The sequence below is a fragment of the Salmo salar genome, chromosome ssa21 (genome assembly GCF_905237065.1).
Source record: "Salmo salar chromosome ssa21, Ssal_v3.1, whole genome shotgun sequence".
Lineage (NCBI taxonomy): Eukaryota > Metazoa > Chordata > Actinopteri > Salmoniformes > Salmonidae > Salmo > Salmo salar.
In genome coordinates this window covers 37,085,228-37,111,885 of record NC_059462.1, presented here as the reverse complement: position 1 = coordinate 37,111,885, position 26,658 = coordinate 37,085,228, and the positions used below count along the sequence as shown (strand labels likewise).

Genomic DNA, 26,658 nt, shown 5'->3' with positions numbered 1-26,658 from the left:
GGCTTTTTTATGGCGGTTTTGGAGAAGTGGCTTCCTCCTTGCTGAGCGGTCTTTCAGGTTATGTCGATATAGGACTCGTTTTACTGTGGATATAGATGCGTTTGTACCTGTTTCCTCCAGCATCTTCACAAGGTCCTTTGCTGTTGTTCTGGGATTGATTTGCACTTTTCACACTAAAGTACGTTCATCTCTAGGAGACAGAACGCATCTCCTTCCTGAGCAGTATGGCGGCTGCGTGGTCCCATGGTGTTTATACTTGCGTACTATTGTTTGTACAGATGAACATGGTACCTTCAGGCATTTGGAAATTGCTCCCAAGGATGAACCAGACTTGTGGAGGTCTACAACTACAAGAAATGTGTGGAGTGGTTGAAAAACAAGTTTTAATGACTCCAACCTAAGTGTATGTAAACTTCCGACTTCAACTGTATATGGCACGGCTGTAAATATTTTGGTCCTGAAATGAAACTGGTATACTTTTTAGTTTATCACAATTTTAACCAATGATGTTCTTAAATGCAGGGCCGACAGACAAGTTCCTTACTTTTTCCCCTTCCACTTTCCTCTTCCATTTTGCAGTAATGCTGCAAATAGTTTGTTGTATTTCTGGCTAGTCTAATTTACCAATCCCCCCCAAAAAAAATTGACATGGGCTAATTGAGTGACTGTCAGTGGAAAACTGCTGACTCACAACTAAGTTTTGAAATTACACCTTGTATATTCTACTATTTTAACTCTTAACATTAAGTTGAGAACCCAACTGACTTCCTAAAATGTAAAAAAAATATATATATATATACATATGTTTTGGGGTTTTTGGAAATGTATCCGCAGGCCTACAAAAGCAGCTGCCCATCCCTGATCTATAGTATGACAGCATCAGCTGTTAGCTACCAACAGCTGGCAGACGTGTTTACATTTGGCTAGTTTTATCAGTGTTATTTAGACTGAAGACGTGAGCTAAATGCACTATATCTAGCTAATGTTAGCATAGCAAGCTATCTCTTTCACTTACCCAGTTGACTTTCATGCTCACTGAAGTCCATGATAATGCTCGATCTCTGCTGGTGCTGCATGAGTTGCTTTATAAGCCACATTGATGGTAGGGACAGCATCCACTTTGAGAAGAAACTTCTTGCTGAAGCACTCCTTCCATGGTAGCCGTGGAAGGTGTCATGAAATAAATGTGCCCCGCAGATTGACAATTAGACGCCCAATTCGCCCACTTCATTCTCAACAAATGTATCCCACTTTTTACTGTTTTTTATTCATTGTGTGATGCTGACTGCGGGGCATTGTGGAAGTTTTTAAGTTAGAGCTGATTTAGAGAACCTCAAACCCAACTTTTAGAACAACATAATATTATAACAACTAATTTAAGAGTTTGTAATTTGGGAATGTTTACTTGGGGTGCTCTAAGTTACTGTTTTATGTGTTTCTGGCATTGAGAAATAAGTGGTGCACTCCCTTTAAAGTTCCGAACCCTGGTTTGAATGGTTGCCAGCAATTTTTATATTGTATTATTTTGAACTTAAGATGAATTGGCGTATTTTGAGTACTATATAGGTAGAGAACATTGGACAGAACAAGGCTATGTTAATAACAACATTTTGACAAAATTGGTGAATGTACTGTATGGTCTCTGCATGGGCCTGAGTTCCTGTGTGTGTTCCCCAGGAGGCTCTGATCATGGCCAGCATGGAACACCCCCACCTGGTCCGTCTCCTGGGGGTCTGCCTGAGCCCCACCATCCAGCTGGTCACCCAGCTCATGCCCCATGGCTGCCTGCTCGATTACGTCCACGAATACAAGGACAAGATCGGCTCCCAGCTGCTACTCAACTGGTGTGTCCAGATCGCCAAGGTAAGACTCACCTGTAATGGTCAAATCTTGTCTGGGAGCTTGAGTGCAATCTTAGAAACGTTCTGTTTGTGCTCCTTTTTCATATGTATCTCATACTCTACTTACCCACACTGTATTGGAAAACTGTAATTTATACAGTAATTTTAGATATTATCAACAATAAAAAAAAAAATGCAGCATACTGTAGGTCAGGGTTACCCAGCAGGCGGCCTGCGGGCCAATGGTTTTATTTTGTCCCCCAAGTTTTCAGAGCAAAAAAAGTATAATTGTTGGACATAAGACTGTAAAAACACCAGGAAATCAGCTCCAAGTGATTTTAATTTAAGAAATCTGTTCCTAAGTATTCCCACGCATAATAGAGAGAAACATGAACGTATACAAATGTAAGCAAGGTTGGAAATGATGTTTTAGTAAAATATGATATCTGTTTGGGCTTCTTGCGGTCAATTTGCAGTCTACAAATTATTTGTAATTATGTTCCGCCGCCCGACCGTGCGCTCATGAAAAAAATTGGCCCGCAGCTGAATCTAGTTGATGATCCCTGCTATAAATAATGGTGCATTGTGGGAAAACTGCTGTATTTTGAATGGTACTGTAATTCCACCCGAAAATAAAGGAAAGCCGCACACTCTAGGAGCTCAGATGCAAAAATGTAATGTCCAACGTTTCGACAGACAAGCTGTCTTCATCAGGGTATGATCCCAAACACTGCAGGGTAACTCGTTTATATTGTGTCAAAAGACACACACAGGTGTCTGTAATCATGGCCAAGTATGGCCTAATATCATTGGTTAATTCTCAAATTATAAAATGGCATACAAAGAACAGCATACAAAAAAACAAATGGATAGCATACAATAATAGATTCATTTTTGACTACACAAGCTTACAAACAATTACAAATAATCACAAGAATGGCTTCAGATCAAAGTCTACGTTGAGACCAAAGGGAGCAAGGGTTTTTAAATTAAAGATCCAGGCAGCCTCTCATTTTGACATTAAATTATCAAGGTCACCCCCTCTCCTATGGAGGGGGACATGTTCGATACCAATATAACGCAGAGACGAAATCGAGTGGTTTGCTTCCAAAAAGTGAGTTGCAACTGGGTAAGTCGAGTTTTTGCACCTAATGGTGCTACGATGCTCTGAGATACGTACTTTTAATTCACGCTTTGTTTTAACCACATCATTTTTACCACAAGGACAAGTTATAAGATAAATAACTGCCTTAGTGGAGCACGTAATAACACCTTTGATTGGGATCGATTTCCCTGTTTGTGGGTGTTTGAAGGATCTACATTTACCATTACACTTGTAATTTCCATCCAGTAGGGGCGCAAATAGACATTGTTCAGGAATGTCTTGGGGTGGTAAATCAGTGTACCAATTGGTCTCTAAGATTTCTGCCCCACGAGAATACGACCAAGGGAAGGTCCGAAAACACATTACCGAGACCATCATCGGATTTTAGAATGTACCAATGTTTGTGAACGATTCCCTTAATTTGTTCAGAGCACTTTGAATAGCGGGTAGTTAGAATGCAAGAATGCGTCTTTTTGCGAGACTGACCTTTAAAAAGGTCATGTCTCGTTTTGTTTTGAATTTTCTCAATGGCAATATTAATCTGATCATTTTTGTACCCCCTCTCCTTGAATTTTCTATAATTTCACCCGACATAATACAGTACTGTATCATATCCACTAGTGGGTGCAGGGTATTGTTGTTTCTGTCTCATTAACATATTTGGAGGAGTGCCTTGTTAGGGGCTATATTTGTTGCACCCATGAGTGAGAATGCTCTACCAATTTAACCTGGCACCTCCCCAGGAGATAATAAGCCAAGTGAATTAAATGCACCCCTCCTATCCTTGGATGGGTGAAGAAGACGTCTGTCTCTGTACATCTTCCTCCTAGGAGGATGTTTAGTTCCGAGGGCAGTGGACTCAAATTGATTCCTCTGAATTTAAAGACAAGTAAATAAGATAGCAGCTCACATCACCTTGGGTCTGGAGGTATTGGACCATACTGTTTGCTCAGAATCATTTTACTGACACATACACACAGAGACCCTGTCTCACACCCCCACTGCAACCCCACAGCCCCAAACCAAAATGTTACGCAGGGCACTCGCTGCAGACTCTTTTGTAGATTTAATATCTTAGACAAAATATGCCTTTTGCTCATAGAAATGGCACTGTTGAGGGATAAAGGTGGGAGTTTTCTACCATAAACTTTTAAAGCATTAGTTACCGTTAGGAATAAAAAAGAACAACACTTGCTGTAGGCCTACAAAATGTTCTGGTCCACTGTATCTCAGTTGGTAGAGCACAGTGCTTACAGCACTGGGATAGTTGGTTCAATTCCTGCCACCAACCTTATGTTTAAAACGCATGCTCTCATGAATGTAAGTCGCTTTGGATAAAAGCCACTACTAAATGACAAATATATGTACCCCAATAAAGTGCTTATTTATTACTTTACATTGCACAGGGAAAGCATACATGAAGGCTGCTTTCCCAAGCGTTGCCCTATTCTCTGTATTGTATTTCACTTTCATTTATTCAGAGCAACCCAATTGAGACCAGCGTCTCATTCACAATGGTGCCCTGAGAACAAACAACTCACAAACATTATAATTCAATAAATCAATACAACAGCAAATTCACTACAGGATACAACAGATACAGACACATCACATCTCAACACTGCACTACAGGGTCATGGTCAAAAGAACCGCACAATGTAGGGAACAGGGAGCCATTTGAGACTGAGACCAGGTGTTTCTAAGGCAGTGGCTGTGATGGTTGTAAAGGCCTTCTCCTAGGGGTGAGTCAGTGGACCCTCAGGGGCCCGAGGTAATGAGGTCAGATAGAGACAGCATACCATTTCTCTATACACTCTGTGGTTAGGCCTCACTATGGGAGAAGTCATATGTAACTGAATTGCTAATTTTTAAGAAATTGACGCGCATACTATATATGGGAGTGTCTGTGCCCACCACCAATATACTCAATACACAACACTCCTTTCCTCCAGTCACATAATGGGTTCCCCATAACGTTGGGGAGGACGGCACATCCTAACTGGGCGTGGTGAGGGAGGTGCCAGAATAGTCTCTGGCGGCAGCCTCTGTGCTTGTGAAGTGGGCACCCCAATTGCGGCTGGAGAGGGCTCAGCTGCAAGTTGGGGCTGAGTATCAGGGTTTGGCTCTGGAGTTGGCACTCTTATGCCACCTAAAGGAGTGGTGTCCAGAGCATCCAGGCCTGGGAGGAAGGAGGTGGCAGCAAAAGGGGCTGCTGCCTCCAGGCCCAGCAGCTGATCCACATGGCGTCGGTGCACCTGACCGTCAGATGTCCGAGTCCTGTAAGAGACCGGTCCAATGGCTTTTTCCATGACTGCAGGGACTCACTTAGGGCCTCCAGGGTAGCTCGTCAGGTTCAAAATGCCTTAAATGACCGTGGCCCCCTGTCTGCATCATCCTCCTGCCTTAGACCCATTTCACTTGCGAAGTCCAGGTGCAGCCAGTCTAAGCCAGTCTAAGGCAGTTGTCAATCGCCTGTTAATTAACAGCTCGGCTGGATTCTTCCCAGTAGTAGCCGCGGGTGTAACATGATGAGACAGCAGGAATCTTGACAGTCGGGTCTGCCAGTCACCCACTGAGATCCCAGACAGAGCCTCCTTGGTTGTCTGAACCATGTGTTCAGCTTGGCCATTGGAGGATGGGTGATATGGGGCTGTTGTGACATCTGATTCTGCTCTGCCCAACATAACTCTTTAAACTCAGCAGATGTGAAGCAAGCCCAGCAAGGGCTTGTGGTCAGTGTAGGCCACAAAATGGTGACCTGACAAGTACTGATGGAACTTCTTGACAGCAAAAATGATCACCAGGGCCTCTTTATTCAGCTGTGCATAGTTCCATTCAGTGACATTTAAGGTCCTAAATGTGTAGCACACAGGTGCCTAACGACCATCAGATTCCACGTGACTCAATAAGGCAACGAGCCCATATGGAGACGCATCACAGACCATAGTGACCATAGTGGGCTAGCAACCCATCTGCTTGCAGCAGCCATTTAGCCTCCAGGGAGCTGCCTGGTCCAGTAGGTGATACAGGGGCTCCGACACTGTAGTTTTATCAGGCAGGAAGCAGTTGTAAAAGTTGAGAAGCCCCAGAAACAACTGAAGCTCTTGGAAGAAGGTGCCTCCTTAATGGCCTTTACCTTATCCTGGGTTGGTCGTACGCCATCCTTGTCAACGTTGAACCCCAGGAACTCAACACTGGGTGCAGCAAAAATGCCCCTGGAAAGCTTTTTCATGCTCCTTGATAATCGAATCTGGGTAGTTTTGCAGGGGTCTCTGCTGGGGTCACCTCGATAGCTCACATCCACCAAAATTCTTCCCCGCATCTTTAACTGGGCCTGTGACCGTTGCCTTAATACCCCATTGTCTTGCAAGAATTCTGGCTGAGCCGTTGTTGCTCCTAGATGTTTCCACTTTTCCACAGCACTTACAGTTGATTGGGTTAGCTCTAGCAGGGAAAAGATTTTACGACCTGATTTGTTGGAAAGGTGGCATCATATGACGGTGCCAAGTTCAAAGTCACTGAGTAAGGCCATTCTACTGCCAATGTTTGTCTATGCAGATTGCATGGCTGTGTGCTTGATTTTGTTCAACCATCAGCAATAGCCGAATCCACTAATTTGAAGGGGTGTCCACATACTTTTGTATATATAGTGTATATGTCCCCTTCATTTACAGTGGTGACAGGTTGCAGCACTAAACCTACAGCTGTTGGAATTATGGGCCCCCCCACATCTGAAACAGGCTCTGACATCCTCTCTGGACTTTGACTCCGCCCCCTCTGCACACACAGGCCCACTACGTGCAGTGTGATGAATGCCAGAGGACCTGGTCATTCAGGGTGAAGCAGGCGGGCATTATTTGCAGCAGTCTCAGCCGCCAAGGCTTTTTCCTCAGCCACTCTAAATGTCATATTGGGCTCAGCCAATAGGCGCCGGAGAGGCTCGTCTAATACCCACAAACAATTCTGTCATGCAGCATCGGCTCCAGCTGATCTCCAAAATTACAGTGCACCAAAATCCGGCTCAGCCCAGCAATAAAACTGGAGATATTCTGATCTGCCTTTTGTTTACAGTCATGAAAATGAAATATATGCACAATGTCTGACAGAGATGCCACAATATCATCATAACTCTTTGCAGTAGGGAGGGCTGGAGCGAGAAGAGAACGTAATGTAGAGAACATGCTCAGCAGCACAATGGGTTTCTGTTTGGCATTATCAACGTCATTATCCACGAAAAAACATTCCAGCCTTCAATGTACTCCTCCCAGTAGCTATCCTTTTCATTAACAAACTCCTCAATCTTCCCAATCAAAGCCATGATAGCGTCGAAAAAGGAAAATCCACTTTGGCGTTTACTCATTAAACCTCTTCAAAACATTCCAGTCCGAATCCGCTTCGATGCCAGTATTATGTCCGTGACATGGTGAAAGTACAATCCAATAACAAGGACACAGAAAGATAAGTTTAGACTATTTACTCCATGGTGCAGGCAATGAACATGAACGCCATGTCGGCAGATGACTGTGAACTTCCACACCTATGGGGCGTGCACGCTAGATATGGGAGTGTCTGTTCCCATTCCTTAATGTGCCCTCCACCACTATACTCAATACACAACAAGGTAAATGTGCTCCCTCACTGCAGGGCAATTTGTGACTCTCCAGGCTCCCAGGCTCCTGGGAAGTTAATCTGTGTCTGGGAGGCGAGGTGAGACGCCTCTCTATCTTCCGCTTTCTATCCCTCTTTCTCTCTCTCTCTTTGTGTCTATCTCTGCGTCAGACAGCCCTTCACACAATGGATTATTAATGGAATAATAAGCCGTGGGATACATTCTAATGAGCAGATTAATCAGGGGATATGCCACCACCATGCACTGTTTTTTATTTATTTTCTTTTTCTTCTACATCTCTCTTTCTTTCTTGAGGTATGTCCCTGGCTTTCTGTCTATCTCACAGTGTGTCCTGTCCTTTTAACTCCAGAGCTTTTTATTCCCTTTTTTCTCTATTTTTATTTACATCTCCACTTCTCACGCTTTCTCTTTCTCACTGTGTCCTCCTCCTTACTCCATCTCTCCTGAGCTATATCCCCTCTTGTGTCTCATTTCTCTCATCAGCATCACAGTCATTCTGCATGGGGACAAATAGAACTAGTTAAAACAAATAGAACTAGAATCACTGTATTTCTATTTTTAGAATAGAACAGAAAGAATTAAACAGAAGGTAGAGATCTTAGAAAATAGACAGAGGTTCACATTGCTAACAGAACATATGCAGTCCTCTGTTGTTGTATTTATCTCTATCACATCACTCTCTCACATATCCAGTACATGTCCTTGTGAAGCTAAAGACAGCTGAGGATTACTGTCGTACAGATGGACCTTCAATATGACGGCTATTACCACAGCTGTCGTCATTTTGTTCACACTATCTAGCTCTGACAATTATTTGGTTTAGTTGGCACGTTGCAGACATTGACTAGTTATCTTCTCTAGTCCCCTCTTCTCCCGTTGTATGGAAGCTCTCCTAGTATTCTGTAAAACTCAATGCATCTCCCATTGTATGGAAGCTCTCCTAGTATTCTGTCAGACTCAATGCATCTTGAAGTCATTTCTCTGTGCAAACATCTCTCCCGAAGCTGAACATATATCTCTCTCTCTCCCTCCCTACCTCTCTGTCTTTCTTTCTTTCTTTCTTTCTTTCTTTCTTTCTTTCTTTCTTTCTTTCTTTCTTTCTTTCTTTCTTTCTTTCTTTCTTTCGCCCTCCTTCTCTCTCTCTCTCTCTCTCTCTGTCTTCTCTCTCTCGCACTCTCTATACACTATTCTCACTCTCTCTCTGTCTCCCGGGGTGAACAAACATCTCACTCACCGCCTCATTATTTAGACCCCAGGGTGCGTCTGTCCATCACTCCATCCCTCTATCCCTTCACTCACTTTTTTCCCCCTTACTCTTTTTCTTTGTCCATCTCTTTGGGTGTATCCCTGGCTCTATTTCGAGGGGGGGGCAGGCATAGTTTAGTTGATATAGTGGAGCTCTGCTAGTGGAGTCAATTGGTGGGAGAATATGCTTCATCCCGATGTGACTCTGTATGTTACAGAAGTTTCTCACTGTCCTCGAGACAGCAGGCAGTAGCAAACACTAAGTGCAAACAGACAGCAGGAAATAGAGAGGGTTATAGAGATTTACACACACACACATGCCAGTGCACACACACACAAACACAAACTCACGCATGCACGCATACACACACACATGCATACATACACACAGTGCGGAGTGCAGAATTAAAGGCAGGAAGAGATGGATGGGTGAAGAGACAGTAGGGCGATGGATGACTGGAGGCAGGTCACACAATGGATGAGGGCAGAATGACAGACAAATGACAGCCTGACAGCTCCAGACCACACACACACACATCTCTGATACACACACAAACACATCTCTGACACACACACACAAACACATCTCTGACACACACACAAACACACACACATCTCTGACACACACACAAACACACACACATCTCTGACTCACACACAAACACATCTCTGACACACACACAAACACACAAACACATCTCTGACACACACAGACTCACATCTCTGACACACACACAAACACATCTCTGACACATATACATACACACACACACACACACAGACTCACATCTCTGACACACACACAAACACACACACATCTCTGACACATATACATACACACACACACACACACACGTCGGGCACACGCACACACATCTCTGACACATTTACATACACACACACACACAGACTCACATCTCTGACACACACACAAACACACACACATCTCTGACACATATACATACACACACACACACACACACACACACACGTCGGGCACACGCACACACATCTCTGACACACACACAAACACATCTCTGACACATATACATACACACACACACGGCGGACACACACACAAACACATCTCTGACACATATACATACACACACACACACACACACACACACACACACACACACACACACACACACACACGTCGGACACACGCACACACATCTCTGACTGAACACACACACACACACACACACACACACACACACACACACACACACACACACACACACACACACACGTGCTCATCTCTCTCTGTTTCTCTCGTTCTCTTCCTTCTCCGCTCTCTCTTTCTCTCTCTGTCTTACACACACACACTCGCATACCTAAATCCTCAGAGGAGAGAAAAGGATCTTGTCACATAATTACATCACAGCGACAGTCTAATATCCAACAAATGAGGTGAGATGGCTGCTATGCCAAGCGCGTAAATTCCTTTCAGCTTCAGATGGCACCATCAATTGGTTTCTCACAAACCCAATTAAATACGTTATTTGAACATTGAGTTTACACAACCTTGGAGACCTAGATATTGTACCTACAGGTTTCTCTTTCTCTTTTCTCCTTTCTCTGGTACAGCCAACTACAGTGCCATAAAAAAAGCATTTGCCCCCTTTCTGATTTTCTCTATTTTTTAATATTTTTTTATACTGAATGTAATCAGATCTTCAACCAAATCCTAACATTAGATAAAGGAACCTGAGTTTACAAATAACAACAACAAAAAATGTACACTTATTTTATCTATTTAATTAACAATGTTATGCAACACCCAAATCCTCCGTGTGAAAAAGTAATTGCCCCCTTATTTACAGCTTTATTTATTTATTTATTTAGGTAAAGTCCTGCCTTATCTCAGCTCGCTGGTCACCATAGCTGCACCCACCCGTAGCACGCGTTCCAGCAGGTATATCTCACTTGTCACCCCAAAGCCAATTCCTCCTTTGGCCGCCTCTCCTTCCAGTTCTCTGCTGCCAATGACTGGAACGAACTACAAAAATCTCTGAAACTGGAAACACTTATTTCCCTCACTAGCTTTAAGCACCAGCTGTCAGAGCAGCTCATAGATCACTGCACCTGTACATAGCCCATCTGTAAATAGCCCAAACAACTACCTCTTGCCCTACTGTATTTATTTTGCTCCTTTGCACCCCAGTATTTCTACTTTGTACACTCATCTACTGTCAAATCTACCATTCCAGTGTTTTAATTGCTACATTGTATTTACTTCGCCACCATGGCCTATTTATTGCCTTTACCTCCCTTATCTCACCTCATTTGCTCACATTGTATATAGACTTATTTTTGTACTATATTATTGACTGTATGTTTGTTTTACTCCATCTGTAACTCTGTGTTGTTATATGTGTTGAACTGCTTTGCTTTATCTTGGCCAGGTCACAGTTGTAAATGAGAACTTGTTCTCAACTTGCTTACCTGGTTAAATAAAGGTGAAATAAAAAATAAATACATGAAATAAGTATGTAATTGTTGTGCTATTTGTTCATTTCAGGTTCCCTTTATCTAATATTAGGTTTTGGTTAAAGATCTGATAACATTCAGTATAAAAAATATGCAAAAGCAGAGAAAATTAGAAAGGGGGCAAATACTTTTTGTATATTGTCAAAACAATATAATATGCTTTATCGTCACAAATAATATCCAGATATCCTCTCCAGCGTCTGATCCCGTCAGCGGGATCAAAATCCAGCGAAAAATCATATCGCCAATTAGCATTAAAAACAAATCATATTTATTTTATTTTTTTATTAATTTATTTTTTATTTTTTTAGAGATACACCTCTCCTGAATCGACCCACGTCGTCCGATTTCAAAAAGGTTTTACAGGAAAAGCAAATCATTAGATTATGTTAGATGAGTCCATCGTAAAAAGCAGCTTCATAGCCATTTTCCGACCAACCACTTGCATCACATATAATCAAAAAACAGCTAAATGCAGCACTAACCTTTTACAAACTTCATCAGATGGCACCCCTAGGACATCATGTTATACAATGCATGCATTCTTTTGTTCAATAAAGGTCATATTTATATATAAAAACAGCATTTTACATCTCTGTCTGACGTTGACTAAATAATTTCCCCTCAAATGCGTCCCAGTAAACAATGCTACAATTCCCTAAATTACTATCCGATAACGATTTTTTAAATTTATATTGTCAATCTAACATTTAGAGTTGAATATCTCTTGAGAACACCTGTCATACCAGATTTTAAATTAACTTTACTGGGTAATCACACTTTGCGATAAAAGGAGATGCGATACTCAGAAAATTAGCTAATATACAGAGCTCGGCGCCATCTTGGCACAATCGCATGTCACATCTCATCTTGTATAATATTGTCAATAATCGCCTACCTTTAGTTGTCTTCATCAGAAAGCATCCCAGGTCCACAACAGATGTATTTTCGGTCGAAAAAGTCCATACTTCACGTTCCATTAGCCTGCTGTTGGTAGTGCGTCCTTGGGCTCTCTCCAAATTCTCCGATGTGCGCAGGCTGAAGTTTCGGATAAAATGATTCTCCCGCCTGTAGGTTCGTTCAAACATGTCAAACGTTGTAAAACATTAATCTTCAGGGCCTGTAACACCAAGAGAGCCAATAAGATTCGAGGGGGATGATTTAATTGTCTTTCAAACCCATTCCAAAGGTGGGGGTAGACATGGCCGCCGGCGTCATAATGGTGATGGCCCATCCCCTGTGACCAATTTCCAAAGAGTATCATTCACTGAGTTTCGACTGTATAAGGCTCAAACCACTGTGAAAAGACTGGCGACATCTAGTGGAAGCAATAGGAAGTGCTCACTGAACCATGGTTAACGGTGTGATTTATAGGGAAAGATGAGAAGTCGAGTCCACAATTCTGAATTCCACTTCCTGTTTCAATCGGTCTCGGGGTTTTGACTGCCATTTGAGTTCTGTTATACTCACAGACACCATTCAAACAGTTTTAGAAACTTTAGGGTGTTTTCTATCCATATATAATAAGTATATGCATGCCCTAGCTTCTGAGTTTGATTAGTAGGCCGTTGAAAATGGGAACGATTTTTTTTCAAAATGCGCTGTGGCGCCCCCTATCCTAGGGTATCCTCAAGAGGTATATGCAACTGTATGGATTTTTTCCCTCCATCATTACCATTTGGGACAGCTTCACAGTCTATCAGGCAGGGAGCCTAAATGGCCATTTAGGAGCCATTAGGAGTGAATTTTAATTTAACCTTTATTTAACTAGGCAAGTCAGTTAAGAACAAATTCTTATTTTACAATGACGGCCTACCCTGGCCAAACCCTCCCCTAACCCGGACAACGCTGGGCCAATTGTGCGCCGCCCTATGGGACTCCCGATCGCGGCTGGTAGTGATACAGCCCGGGATCAAACCTGGGTCTGTAGTGATGCCTCTAGCATTGAGATGCAGTGCCTTAGACCGCTGCGCCACACGGGAGCCCAAAGTGAAGGAGTAGAACACGGAGGCTGAGTCCCAAATGGCACCCTATTTCCGATGGGCCCTGGTCAAAAATAGTGCACTTATTAAGGAATAAGGAGCCCAACACTTTTCTTTCAATTAGCTGTCTGTCAGATTGAGCTGCCTGCCACACACAGTAGCAGTAATTGCCTTGACCCTGACCTGACTGACCTGGAAGGACGTGTGTGTGAGTGTGTGTGTGTGTGTGTGTGTGTGTGTGTGTGTGTGTGTGTGTGTGTGTGTGTGTGTGTGTGTGTGTGTGTGTGTGTGTGTGTGTGTGTGTGTGTGTGTGTGTGTGTGTGTGTGTGTGTGTGTGTGTTTGTGTGTGTGTGTGTGTGTGTGCGTGCGGGTACGTGTGGGTGGGTGCGTGCGTGTGTGTGCATGCATGTGTTCGCGTGTGCAAGACCTGTCACTCATCCTCCGTGCCTCTAAGCAGAGCGACAGCTGACCGAGATTGACCTCTCACCCCTCTAGAGGAGGATCTCAGGACTATAAGGACCTGAGAGGGAAACCGTTGTTAACTGTTGAAAGCTTACACTATTTTGGCCTTGTGCCTGTGGGTGTTTGTGTTTTGTTCATAGTAACACTGTTGTTGTGCAAAATTGAGAGGAAGATGTTGTAGAATATACTCTTGCTCTTAGCATTGTTCAGTGAGCCAGAGAAGTTGACTGATACTTTCAGGTACCCTCATAGTATTTCAGAGCTTGTATTGTTAGGCCTTTTAAGAAGTATATTATCTCTCTAAAGAACAGTATTCCTGTTGGGTGTTTACAAGCACAAGGGCTGGAAGGAACGGTAGTTTTCTGTCTTTTTCTCTCTGGATCGTTTCTTCCCTATTCTTCATGGTGTTATCTCTGCTGCCTGGGTTCACCTCAAATGTTCTTCTTTTTTCTCTTGCTTGTGCTGTTCTTGTTTATCTCTGTCTCTATTTACTGGCGTATCAGTGTCTCTCTCCTTTTTGTCCTCTCCCTCTCTCTTTTACTCCATCTGCTTTCCTGAGTACTAAGCAGCCCGCCACACACACACACACACACACACACACACACACACACACACACACACACACACACACACACACACACACACACACACACACACACACACACACACACACACACACACACACACACACACACACACACACACTGTGGAACAGACTATTCTGTCTGCCGCAGCCCCCTGAATTAAATTGGAATGTTAAACTGTTTGCGTCTGTGCATGTGTGCGTGCGTGCTTGTCTGGATGAGTACTTGAACATATTTGAGTGTGTACTGCTTAGACGAAGCATAACTAACATTCACTGATGCAAATTCTAAAGCATGCTCTGCCTATCCCCACTTGTATGAAGGATTGGTTGGGAGGGGTAAGAGGATCAGGTTGTTCAGTGAAGCCTGGGTCAGTGGTCATCAGAACCATGACCATGAACTACAGAGCCACTGACCAGCAGGCTCTTAACACCAGAATCCCCAAAAAGCTATGTCCTGCTCCTTTCCTAACTTTTCCTTAATATTTGTATTTTACATTGCTAATTCGTAAGAATTTTGAAATCAGAAACAGAGAAGTATTTATAGCCTTTTTGCTTGTTTTTTTCACACCTATTCCTAACTTAACCCACCAAGACAACGTGCTGTAGGACATTGGTACCCAGTCAGGTGCTAATGCATCTCTCTCTTTTCACTGAATGAATGACAAATGGATGAATGGGTGATAATTGTGGACCTTACTTCACAATGTAATTTAAATGAGGCCTAACTGAATGATAAAGAGGGTGAAGAGGTTGATTTCATTTAGAAAGACAATAGTGTAATGATGAGGTTGTGTTATGCCTATTTATCAGCAGCAAATAATTTGACTGTACGACTTCCACGTTAATACAATTTGCTTTTACATTTTAGTTTGTAAAAAGAAGCTGTTATGGGATTGTTTTATTTACTGTAACTCTATTACTAATCAAGTGTATTATAATGGGAAATAAATGATGCTACATGTTGCAATAGGCCTTTAGAATATTGCAAAACATATCCTTGACTATATCCAAGTTGATGACTGGAGGGAAGCAAACGATGCCAACTCTGAATGAATGACAAATGGATGGAATGGGCGATAATTGTGCAAGTTACTTCACAATCAAATTTAAGTTAGGCCTAACTGAATGATAAGGGTAAAGAGGTTGACTTCATTTAGAACAACATTTTAACAAGTTGCATTAGGCCTTTACAATAATGAAAAATATATCCTTGCAAGTTCATGAGCAGGAAACAAACAATGCCAGTCAGCATTGGAAATGATGAAGACAATTACGTTGATGGAATCTACAATCTTTCTGCACTATTAAAGTTGATCTACCCCCTGAAAAAACAACAACAATGCCAGTCAGCCTGCACAGCCGGCCCAGCGAAACTACACCTAAACTATACCGAAACTAATTTCAGTCATAATAACAGTTAGTCTATAGACAAGACTACATTGACAATCATCCGGTGAGTGACAATATTAGGCCTATCAGTTGTCAAATTGTACATGAAGAGATGGACACATCTTGTAATTGACAAATGCATGGAAAGGAGCATCACTTTATCAAATCCTTACATGCAAGTAAACCATTTAGATTTCTTTCTTTTTCCAAGTATATCTGTGCTGTCCATGCATTCAGCACATGACCACTGGCACGACAGTACTGCTCTGGCTACTAAGCAAAAACTAGTAACATAATAAATTACAATTAAAATATGCTATTCTGTTGTCAATGGATGAATGGGCGATAGAAACCAGATAGAACGTCAATGACCTGAATGAGGAGGGTGAAGAGGGTGATCGCATTTGATTGACCTGAATGAGGAGGGTGAAGAGGATGATTGAATTTAGAACAATAGTGTATTGATTAAGAATTGTGGGCGGTCTAATTATTTTATTATGAAATACTTGATAATTTCCTCTTGGAGAGTCAAATCAGACACTGAGTACAACATACAACCAAATGAATGGACGCCGAACCAAACGAATGGACGCACTGACAGTATTGCAAATGCTGCAGAATTTAGATGAGTTGGAGTTGGATGGAGGACCGGACACTGAGTTTGAAATCTTCAACTGATTTTGATGTTGATTTGAGCCTCTGCCTCCGATGTCAGAACAGAGTCAACTGAGACGGTGATCCCAGCTGCCATGGTGAGACATGAGTCTGGGAGGGATGGCACGGTTTGGGTCGAAAAGGGTGACGAGTTTATGGGACATGCAGATGTTGCAGCACATCAGAGATTGCATTGGCGCTCATGCGCACAGAAAAGGACACAGTACTTAAAGCATTTATTGCACTCTTGTATGTTTGTGGGGTGTCCGACAGAAAGAGCATGGAGGTGGATTAATTTTAGTCTGAAATGTATGAGGTGGACTTCCACCGCTTCAGAGAGATTATGCAACACCTTCGGCAGGTGCACACGAAACAAGGCCCATAAAACTGTGTGCCATGCAACTGATTTGTTTGTGGGGCTTGCTCACACATGGCTGTGTGCTGACTGTGAACCCCAAGCATAAAGAGAAGACCAGATTGATTCATGCATAAAAGCACGGATATAAAGGCACAATACAGTGTCCGATACAATCAACAAATTACTGTTTTATATCATGTCATGAATATATTTTCATGAATATTTATTTATGCAATTCATCCTTTACAATTGTTCATGCACTGGTGCTTTTGTTTAGGAATACGGCACATCATTTCACCTGTCAACCTGGCTGGTTGTATTATTATTATCTTTTCTACTTTGTCAACAGAAGCTGTAACTGGACTTTATTAATTACTAGAACTCTATTACTAATCTAATCTACAAATAAAGTTGATCAAATGGAAACACTGTAATGTTTTTATTGGAAGGGAAATGAAAATAGGCTATAGGCCTACATTTTTTCTAGGACTTTGTAGAATTACACAAAACATATCCTTGACTCTATCTAGACTAATAACTATTGTTGTACATTTTTATTTGTATATATTTCCACAAATATTTTAATGCAATGAATCCTTTACAGTAGTTGATGCACTATTTATCAAGCGTTGGTGCTTATGTTTGATATGCATCTATCAGGGGTGCCTGGCAATGTTCTCAATGTTCTCTAGCGGGTACTTGTAGGCTGAAAGGCCAGGCGGTTCTAGTGTTAAACCACACTCTCAATACATTTAACAGCCTAAACCATAAACCAAGTGGCATGGAATCGCCTGTCACACAGTTAATGTGTTGGGAAATATAAACCATGGAGTGGTGTGATTGCAAGGAAAAGCAATCCAAATTTTACACTGTGAATGGAGTGTGTAAGCGGTCATGAGTTTAACACGGTCAAGGCTCTCTTCGTATCGGACAGCGATGCAATTAACCGTGAACGGTAATGGGTCTGGCCAATTGTTATCTGTTTCATTGGGTCAAGTTGGCCATATTTACACCACTCAGCCATCTGGTATGGGCCCACGCCCGGGACTGGAGGAACTAGGCATGGACGTGCATGTCAAGTATAGACGCTCACTGTCTGGTGCATTGTTTTGTTCGTATTATCTCTCACTTTCATTTTCTATTTCTCTCTCTTGCGTGCTCTCTCTCTTTCTCTCTCTCTCTTTCTCTCTCCTTATCTCTATCTTTCTCTCTCTCTTTCTCTCTCTCTCTTTCTCTCTCTTCTCTCTATCTCACAGCTTGTGTGCCTATGGTTATGTTTGATTGAGACTGCAGCAGTAACTGAATTGGCTGTGTCTGTCCACTGATTGGCTTAGAGCCTTAGGGATAAACAGTAGGTTGGCAGCCATGGTTCCTTTGTGAGGAAATACATCTGTATCTCATAAATGAGATAAGAAACAAAGTTATTTATTTTAAGCTGAGATGCATATCACTGTACTGCAGTGGAGAGACACGATCCTAATCCTTTCACTGTTCTGTTTTGGAGTGGAGCGACATGATCCTAACCTTCTCACTGTTCCGGAGTGGATATAAATGATCTAACCCTCTCACTGTTCTGGAGTGGAGAGACACGATCCTAACCCTCTCACTGTTCTGGAGTGGAGAGACACGATCCTAACCCTCTCACTGTTCTGGAGTGGAGAGACACGATCCTAACCCTCTCACTGTTCTGGAGTGGAGAGACACGATCCTAACCTTCTCACTGTTCTGGAGTGGAGAGACATGATCCTAACCTTCTCACTGTTCTGGTGTGGAGAGACATGATCCTAACCCTCTCACTGTTCTGGTGTGGAGAGACACGATCATAACCCTCTCACTGTTCTGGAGTGGAGAGACACGATCCTAACCTTCTCACTGTTCTGGAGTGGAGAGACACGATCCTAACCCTCTCACTGTTGTGGAGAGACATGATCCTAACCTTCTCACTGTTCTGGAGTGGAGAGACACGATCCTAACCCTCTCACTGTTGTGGAGAGACATGATCCTAACCTTCTCACTGTTCTGGAGTGGAGAGACACGATCCTAACCCTCTCACTGTTGTGGAGAGACATGATCCTAACCCTCTCACTGTTCTGGTGTGGAGAGACACAATCCTAACCCTCTCACTGTTCTGGTGTGGAGAGACACAATCCTAACCCTTTCACTGTTCTGTTCTGCATTGGAGAGACATAATCCTAACCCTCTCACTGTTGTGGAGAGACATGATCCTAACCCTCTCACTGTTCTGGAGTGGAGAGACACGATCCTAACCCTCTCACTGTTCTGGAGTGGAGAGACACGATCCTAACCCTCTCACTGTTCTGGAGTGGAGAGACACGATCCTAACCCTCTCACTGTTCTGGAGTGGAGAGACACGATCCTAACCCTCTCACTGTTGTGGAGAGACATGATCCTAACCTTCTCACTGTTCTGGAGTGGAGAGACACGATCCTAACCCTCTCACTGTTGTGGAGAGACATGATCCTAACCTTCTCACTGTTCTGGAGTGGAGAGACACGATCCTAACCCTCTCACTGTTGTGGAGAGACATGATCCTAACCCTCTCACTGTTCTGGTGTGGAGAGACACAATCCTAACCCTCTCACTGTTCTGGTGTGGAGAGACACAATCCTAACCCTTTCACTGTTCTGTTCTGCATTGGAGAGACATAATCCTAACCCTCTCACTGTTCTGGAGTGGAGATACATGATCCTAACCTTCTCACTGTTCTGGAATGTAGAGAGACACGATCCTAACCCTCTCACTGTTGTGGAGAGACATGATCCTAACCTTCTCACTGTTCTGGAGTGGAGAGACACGATCCTAACCCTCTCACTGTTGTGGAGAGACATGATCCTAACCTTCTCACTGTTCTGCAGAGGAGAGACACGATCCTAACCCTCTCACTGTTCTGGAGAGACATGATCCTAACCCTCTCACTGTTCTGGTGTGGAGAGACACAATCCTAACCCTTTCACTGTTCTGTTCTGCAGTGGAGAGACATAATCCTAACCCTCTCACTGTTCTGGAGTGGAGAGACATGATCCTATCCTTCTCACTGTCCTGGAGTGGAGAGACACAATCCTAACCCTTTCACTGTTCTGGAGTGGAGAGACACGATCCTAACCTTCTCACTGTTCTGGAGTGGAGAGAAATTATCCTAACCTTCTCACTGTTCTGGAGTGGAGAGAAATGATCTAACCCTCTCACTGTTCTGTTCTGCAGTGGAGAGACACGATCCTAACCCTCTCACTGTTCTGTTCTGCAGTGGAGAGACACGATCCTAACCCTGTCACTGTTCTGGTGTGGAGAGACATGATCCTAACCTTTTCACTGTTCTGTTCTGGTGTGGAGAAACACGATCCTAACCCTTTCACTGTTCTGTTCTGGTGTGGAGAAACACGATCCTAACCCTCTCACTGTTCTGGTGTGGAGAAACACGATCCTAACCCTCTCACTGTTCTAGTTTGGAGAGACATGATCCTAACCCTCTCACTGTTCTGGTGTGGAGAGACATGATCCTAACCCTCTCACTGTTCTGCAGTGGAGAGACACGATCCTAACCCTCTCACTGTCCTGGAGTGGAGAGAAATTATCCTAACCATCTCACTGTTCTGGAGTGGAGAGAAATGATCTAACCCTCTCACTGTTCTGTTCTGCAGTGGAGAGACACGATCCTAACCCTCTCACTGTTCTGGAGTGGATAGACACGATCCTAACCCTCTCACTGTTCTGGAGTGGAGAGACACGATCCTAACCCTCTCACTGTTCTGGAGTGGAGAGACACGATCCTAACCCTCTCACTGTTCTGTTCTGCAGTGGAGAGACACGATCCTAACCCTTTCACTGTTCTGGTGTGGAGAGACATGATCCTAACCTTTTCACTGTTCTGTTCTGGTGTGGAGAAACACGATCCTAACCCTTTCACTGTTCTGTTCTGGTGTAGAGAAACACGATCCTAACCCTTTCACTGTTCTGTTCTGCAGTGGAGAAACACGATCCTAACCCTCTCACTGTTCTGTTCTGCAGTGGAGAGACACGATCCTAACCCTTTCACTGTTCTGGTGTGGAGAGACATGATCCTAACCTTTTCACTGTTCTGTTCTGGTGTGGAGAAACACGATCCTAACCCTTTCACTGTTCTGTTCTGGTGTGGAGAAACACGATCCTAACCCTCTCACTGTTCTAGTTTGGAGAGACATGATCCTAACCCTCTCACTGTGCTGGTGTGGAGAGACATGATCCTAACCCTCTCACTGTTCTGCAGTGGAGAGACACGATCCTAACCCTCTCACTGTTCTGGAGTGGAGAGACACGATCCTAACCCTCTCACTGTTCTGCAGTGGAGAGACACGATCCTAACCCTTTCACTGTTCTGGAGTGGAGAGACACGATCCTAACCCTCTCACTGTTCTGGAGTGGAGAGACACGATCCTAACCTTCTCACTGTTCTGAAGTGGAGAGACACGATCCTAACCCTCTCACTGTTCTGGAGTGGATAGACACGATCCTAACCCTCCCACTGTTCTGCAGTGGAGAGACATGATCCTATCCTTCTCACTGTCCTGGAGTGGAGAGACACAATCCTAACCCTTTCACTGTTCTGGAGTGGAGAGACACGATCCTAACCTTCTCACTGTTCTGGAGTGGAGAGAAATTATCCTAACCTTCTCACTGTTCTGGAGTGGAGAGAAATGATCTAACCCTCTCACTGTTCTGTTCTGCAGTGGAGAGACACGATCCTAACCCTCTCACTGTTCTGTTCTGCAGTGGAGAGACACGATCCTAACCCTGTCACTGTTCTGGTGTGGAGAGACATGATCCTAACCTTTTCACTGTTCTGTTCTGGTGTGGAGAAACACGATCCTAACCCTTTCACTGTTCTGTTCTGGTGTGGAGAAACACGATCCTAACCCTCTCACTGTTCTGGTGTGGAGAAACACGATCCTAACCCTCTCACTGTTCTAGTTTGGAGAGACATGATCCTAACCCTCTCACTGTTCTGCAGTGGAGAGACACGATCCTAACCCTCTCACTGTCCTGGAGTGGAGAGAAATTATCCTAACCATCTCACTGTTCTGGAGTGGAGAGAAATGATCTAACCCTCTCACTGTTCTGTTCTGCAGTGGAGAGACACGATCCTAACCCTCTCACTGTTCTGGAGTGGATAGACACGATCCTAACCCTCTCACTGTTCTGGAGTGGAGAGACACGATCCTAACCCTCTCACTGTTCTGGAGTGGAGAGACACGATCCTAACCCTCTCACTGTTCTGTTCTGCAGTGGAGAGACACGATCCTAACCCTTTCACTGTTCTGGTGTGGAGAGACATGATCCTAACCTTTTCACTGTTCTGTTCTGGTGTGGAGAAACACGATCCTAACCCTTTCACTGTTCTGTTCTGGTGTAGAGAAACACGATCCTAACCCTTTCACTGTTCTGTTCTGGTGTGGAGAAACACGATCCTAACCCTCTCACTGTTCTGTTCTGCAGTGGAGAGACACGATCCTAACCCTTTCACTGTTCTGGTGTGGAGAGACATGATCCTAACCTTTTCACTGTTCTGTTCTGGTGTGGAGAAACACGATCCTAACCCTTTCACTGTTCTGTTCTGGTGTGGAGAAACACGATCCTAACCCTCTCACTGTTCTAGTTTGGAGAGACATGATCCTAACCCTCTCACTGTGCTGGTGTGGAGAGACATGATCCTAACCCTCTCACTGTTCTGCAGTGGAGAGACACGATCCTAACCCTCTCACTGTTCTGGAGTGGAGAGACACGATCCTAACCCTCTCACTGTTCTGCAGTGGAGAGACACGATCCTAACCCTTTCACTGTTCTGGAGTGGAGAGACACGATCCTAACCCTCTCACTGTTCTGGAGTGGAGAGACACGATCCTAACCTTCTCACTGTTCTGAAGTGGAGAGACACGATCCTAACCCTCCCACTGTTCTGCAGTGGAGAGACACGATCATAACCTTCTCACTGTTCTGCAGTGGAGAGACACGATCCTAACCCTCTCACTGTTCTGGAGTGGAGAGACACGATCCTAACCCTCTCACTGTTCTGGAGTGGAGAGACATGATCCTAACCCTCTCACTGTTCTGGAGTGGAGAGACATGATCCTAACCCTCTCACTGTTCTGGTGTGGAGAGACATGATCCTAACCCTCTCACTGTTCTGCAGTGGAGAGACACGATCCTAACCCTCTCACTGTTCTGTTCTGCAGTGGAGAGACACGATCCTAACCTTCTCACTGTTCTGGTGTGGAGAGACATGATCCTAACCTTTTCACTGTTCTGTTCTGGTGTGGAGAAACACGATCCTAACCCTCTCACTGTTCTAGTTTGGAGAGACATGATCCTAACCCTCTCACTGTTCTGGAGTGGAGAGACATGATCCTAACCTTCTCACTGTTCTGGTGTGGAGAGACATGATCCTAACCCTCTCACTGTTCTGCAGTGGAGAGACACGATCCTAACCCTCTCACTGTTCTGGTGTGGAGAGACATGATCCTAACCCTCTCACTGTTCTGCAGTGGAGAGACACGATCCTAACCCTCTCACTGTTCTGGTGTGGAGAGACATGATCCTAACCCTCTCACTGTTCTGGAGTGGAGAGACATGATCCTAACCCTCTCACTGTTCTGGAGTGGAGAGACACGATCCTAACCTTCTCACTGTCCTGGAGTGGAGAGACACGATCCTAACCCTCTCACTGTTCTGGAGTGGAGAGACACGATCCTAACCTTCTCACTGTTCTGGAGTGGAGAGAAATGATCTAACCCTCTCACTGTTCTGTTCTGCAGTGGAGAGACACGATCCTAACCCTCTCACTGTTCTGTTCTGCAGTGGAGAGACACGATCCTAACCCTGTCACTGTTCTGGTGTGGAGAGACATGATCCTAACCTTTTCACTGTTCTGTTCTGGTGTGGAGAAACACGATCCTAACCCTTTCACTGTTCTGTTCTGGTGTAGAGAAACACGATCCTAACCCTCTCACTGTTCTAGTTTGGAGAGACATGATCCTAACCCTCTCACTGTTCTGGTGTGGGGAGACATGATCCTAACCCTCTCACTGTTCTGCAGTGGAGAGACACGATCCTAACCCTCTCACTGTTCTGGAGTGGAGAGACACGATCCTAACCCTCTCACTGTTCTGGAGTGGAGGGACACGATCTTAACCCTCTCACTGTTCTGGAGTGGAGAGACACGATCCTAACCCTCTCACTGTTCTGGTGTGGAGAGACACGATCCTAACCCTCTCACTGTTCTGGAGTGGAGAGACATGATCCTAACCTTCTCACTGTTCTGGTGTGGAGAGACATGATCCTAACCTTCTCACTGTTCTGGTGTGGAGAGACATGATCCTAACCCTCTCACTGTTCTGGAGTGGAGAGACACGATCCTAACCCTCTCACTGTTCTGGAGTGGAGAGACATGATCCTAACCTTCTCACTGTCCTGGAGTGGAGAGACATGATCCTAACCTTCTCACTGTTCTGGAGTGGAGAGACATGATCCTAACCCTCTCACTGTTCTGGTGTGGAGAGACACGATCCTAACCCTCTCACTGTTCTGGTGTGGAGAGACACGATCCTAACCCTCTCACTGTTCTGGAGTGGAGAGACACGATCCTAACCCTCTCACTGTTCTGGAGTGGAGAGACACGATCCTAACCTTCTCACTGTCCTGGAGTGGAGAGACACGATCCTAACCTTCTCACTGTCCTGGAGTGGAGAGACACGATCCTAACCCTCACACTGTTCTGCAGTGGAGAGACACGATCCTAACCCTCTCACTGTTCTGGTGTGGAGAGACATGATCCTAACCCTCTCACTGTTCTGCAGTGGAGAGACACGATCCTAACCCTCTCACTGTTCTGGTGTGGAGAGACATGATCCTAACCCTCTCACTGTTCTGCAGTGGAGAGACACGATCCTAACCCTCTCACTGTTCTGGTGTGGAGAGACATGATCCTAACCCTCTCACTGTTCTGGAGTGGAGAGACATGATCCTAACCCTCTCACTGTTCTGGAGTGGAGAGACATGATCCTAACCCTCTCACTGATCCACTGCCTCCATGTTCAGCCTGGGCTAGGCTACACACAAACACACACCTCATACACACCTGCCTGCGCCATGCTGGGCCTCAAGGCCCTCGGTTCAGGGAGCACTCTGGAATATTGATTGGAAGCTTTTTACACACACACACACACACACACACACACACACACACACACACACACACACACACACACACAGCCATCTCAGGGAGCAGACAGGTGTGTATTATTTACTATGGCCAGAGGAGTCCGGTCATCCTCTGAATGAGTAAACAGTGAATGAGAGAGAGCCAACCTGAGGGCCTGCCGGCCAGGGGAAACACTATGAAGAAATAAAGAGCGGGATAGAATTGAATTGAATTGCGAAAGAGACAGAGAGAGAAAGAGGCTACCCGTCCTGTTGGTGGTGGACGCAGAGAGCTGTGGGTTGGCAGCGCACTACATTGCTGCCTGCCACAAAATGAGCGACAGTGTCTGACAGACCAAACAACCTGCACATGTCCTCTATGCCTTTGTTATTGTTAAATGTATGTTTTTTTTAACCCCTGGATTATTGTTTTTACTGTTGACTATATTGATTATAATTACTTTAATTATGTTAATATTGTAAATGTATCACTTAATCTCTGAAGTGTGCTTTGGCAATATGTACATTGTTACGTCATACCAATAAAGCAAATTGAATTGAACAGAGAGAGAGAGCGAGATGAAGAGAGAGCGAGATGAAGAGAGAGAGAGAGGAAGAGAGAGAGAGAGAGAGAGAGAGCACATTCTTCAGTACAGACCAATAATTAATTTGTTGATTTGATGTTACTGTTGTGTATGAAGAAATCATATGGATTATCTCTGTACATTTTCTCTCTCTGTAAATGTGTTCCATGGGAAACTTGGTTGATTGCTGAGCGCTCTCTCACTTGGTTTCTGTCTCTTTCTCCCTCTATCCCTCCCTCCCCATCCCCTTTCTCTCATTCATTCTCCCAGATCAATCATAGATCAAATATAATGCCTCTCATTACACCATATCCAAATGATGTTATTATGACAGCGCTGAGCACTTATGATTATCATTACGATTATGATCATTATTATGATTTCTACATTACAGCTAATTATTCTGTATCCTAAAGAGGCTTTTAATGGACTCCCGTGCGTTGGGTAAGTCTTTCATCTCAGCACCAGTATTATCTTACTCTATTCCCTATATAGTATACTACTTTTGACCAGAGTCCATAGGGCTGCTCTATGTAGGGAATATGGTGCCATTTGGGACACACACTTTGTTTCCCTACCCTCCAGGCGGTTTAATCGCTCCGGCTTTCTTAGTGCTGACAAGGCATGGCTAGCATCTCACAGAGCGGAGCTCCAAGGCCTGACAAATTGAGCAGTACATTGTTGAACGGGTGGGCCAATTAGCAGCCATGAGACATGTTAAGGGGAGGGGCTGGGGATAAAAAGTTAAACGTGATTGACAGCTCACGCTGGCGAGTGAGAGAGAGAGAGAGACTCGGTTGTGGAAACACATTTCCTTCCTATCTGCCCCCCCTCTCAGACTAACCCGGCATATTTGATGTGCTGCCTCAACGAAAGGTCCAATAGAAGCAGTGAAGGTGCAGCATCAAACTGTAGGCTGCTAGGTACTGGTGCTACTATACAGATCTGAAGCTATTCAGGTTCAAAATAATGCTGACTAAAGCCAATAAAGTGAAGCCACTGGTTAAGTGCTGTTGATTGGCCTCTGGGCCAGTCAGTTCGTCTGTTACGGTGTCGGGTAAACAAAGCCTAAGAGAAGTGGGCCGTTCAGAAGTGAAGTGTCCTGCATCATCAAGAGAGATGGCTCTGTCAGGCTG

General features: G+C 44.2%; 1 protein-coding gene across 1 annotated transcript in view; it reads left to right on the top strand.

Moving 5' to 3' along the window:
• LOC106582203 (receptor tyrosine-protein kinase erbB-4) overlaps positions 1 to 26,658 on the top strand; it is a 236,321-nt gene that overhangs the window by 168,974 nt on the left and 40,689 nt on the right. The window contains exon 18 of the mRNA XM_045704751.1: positions 1,678 to 1,863. Within this exon, the coding sequence (XP_045560707.1) occupies positions 1,678 to 1,863 (186 nt within the window). The remainder of the gene's footprint in view (positions 1 to 1,677; positions 1,864 to 26,658) is intronic.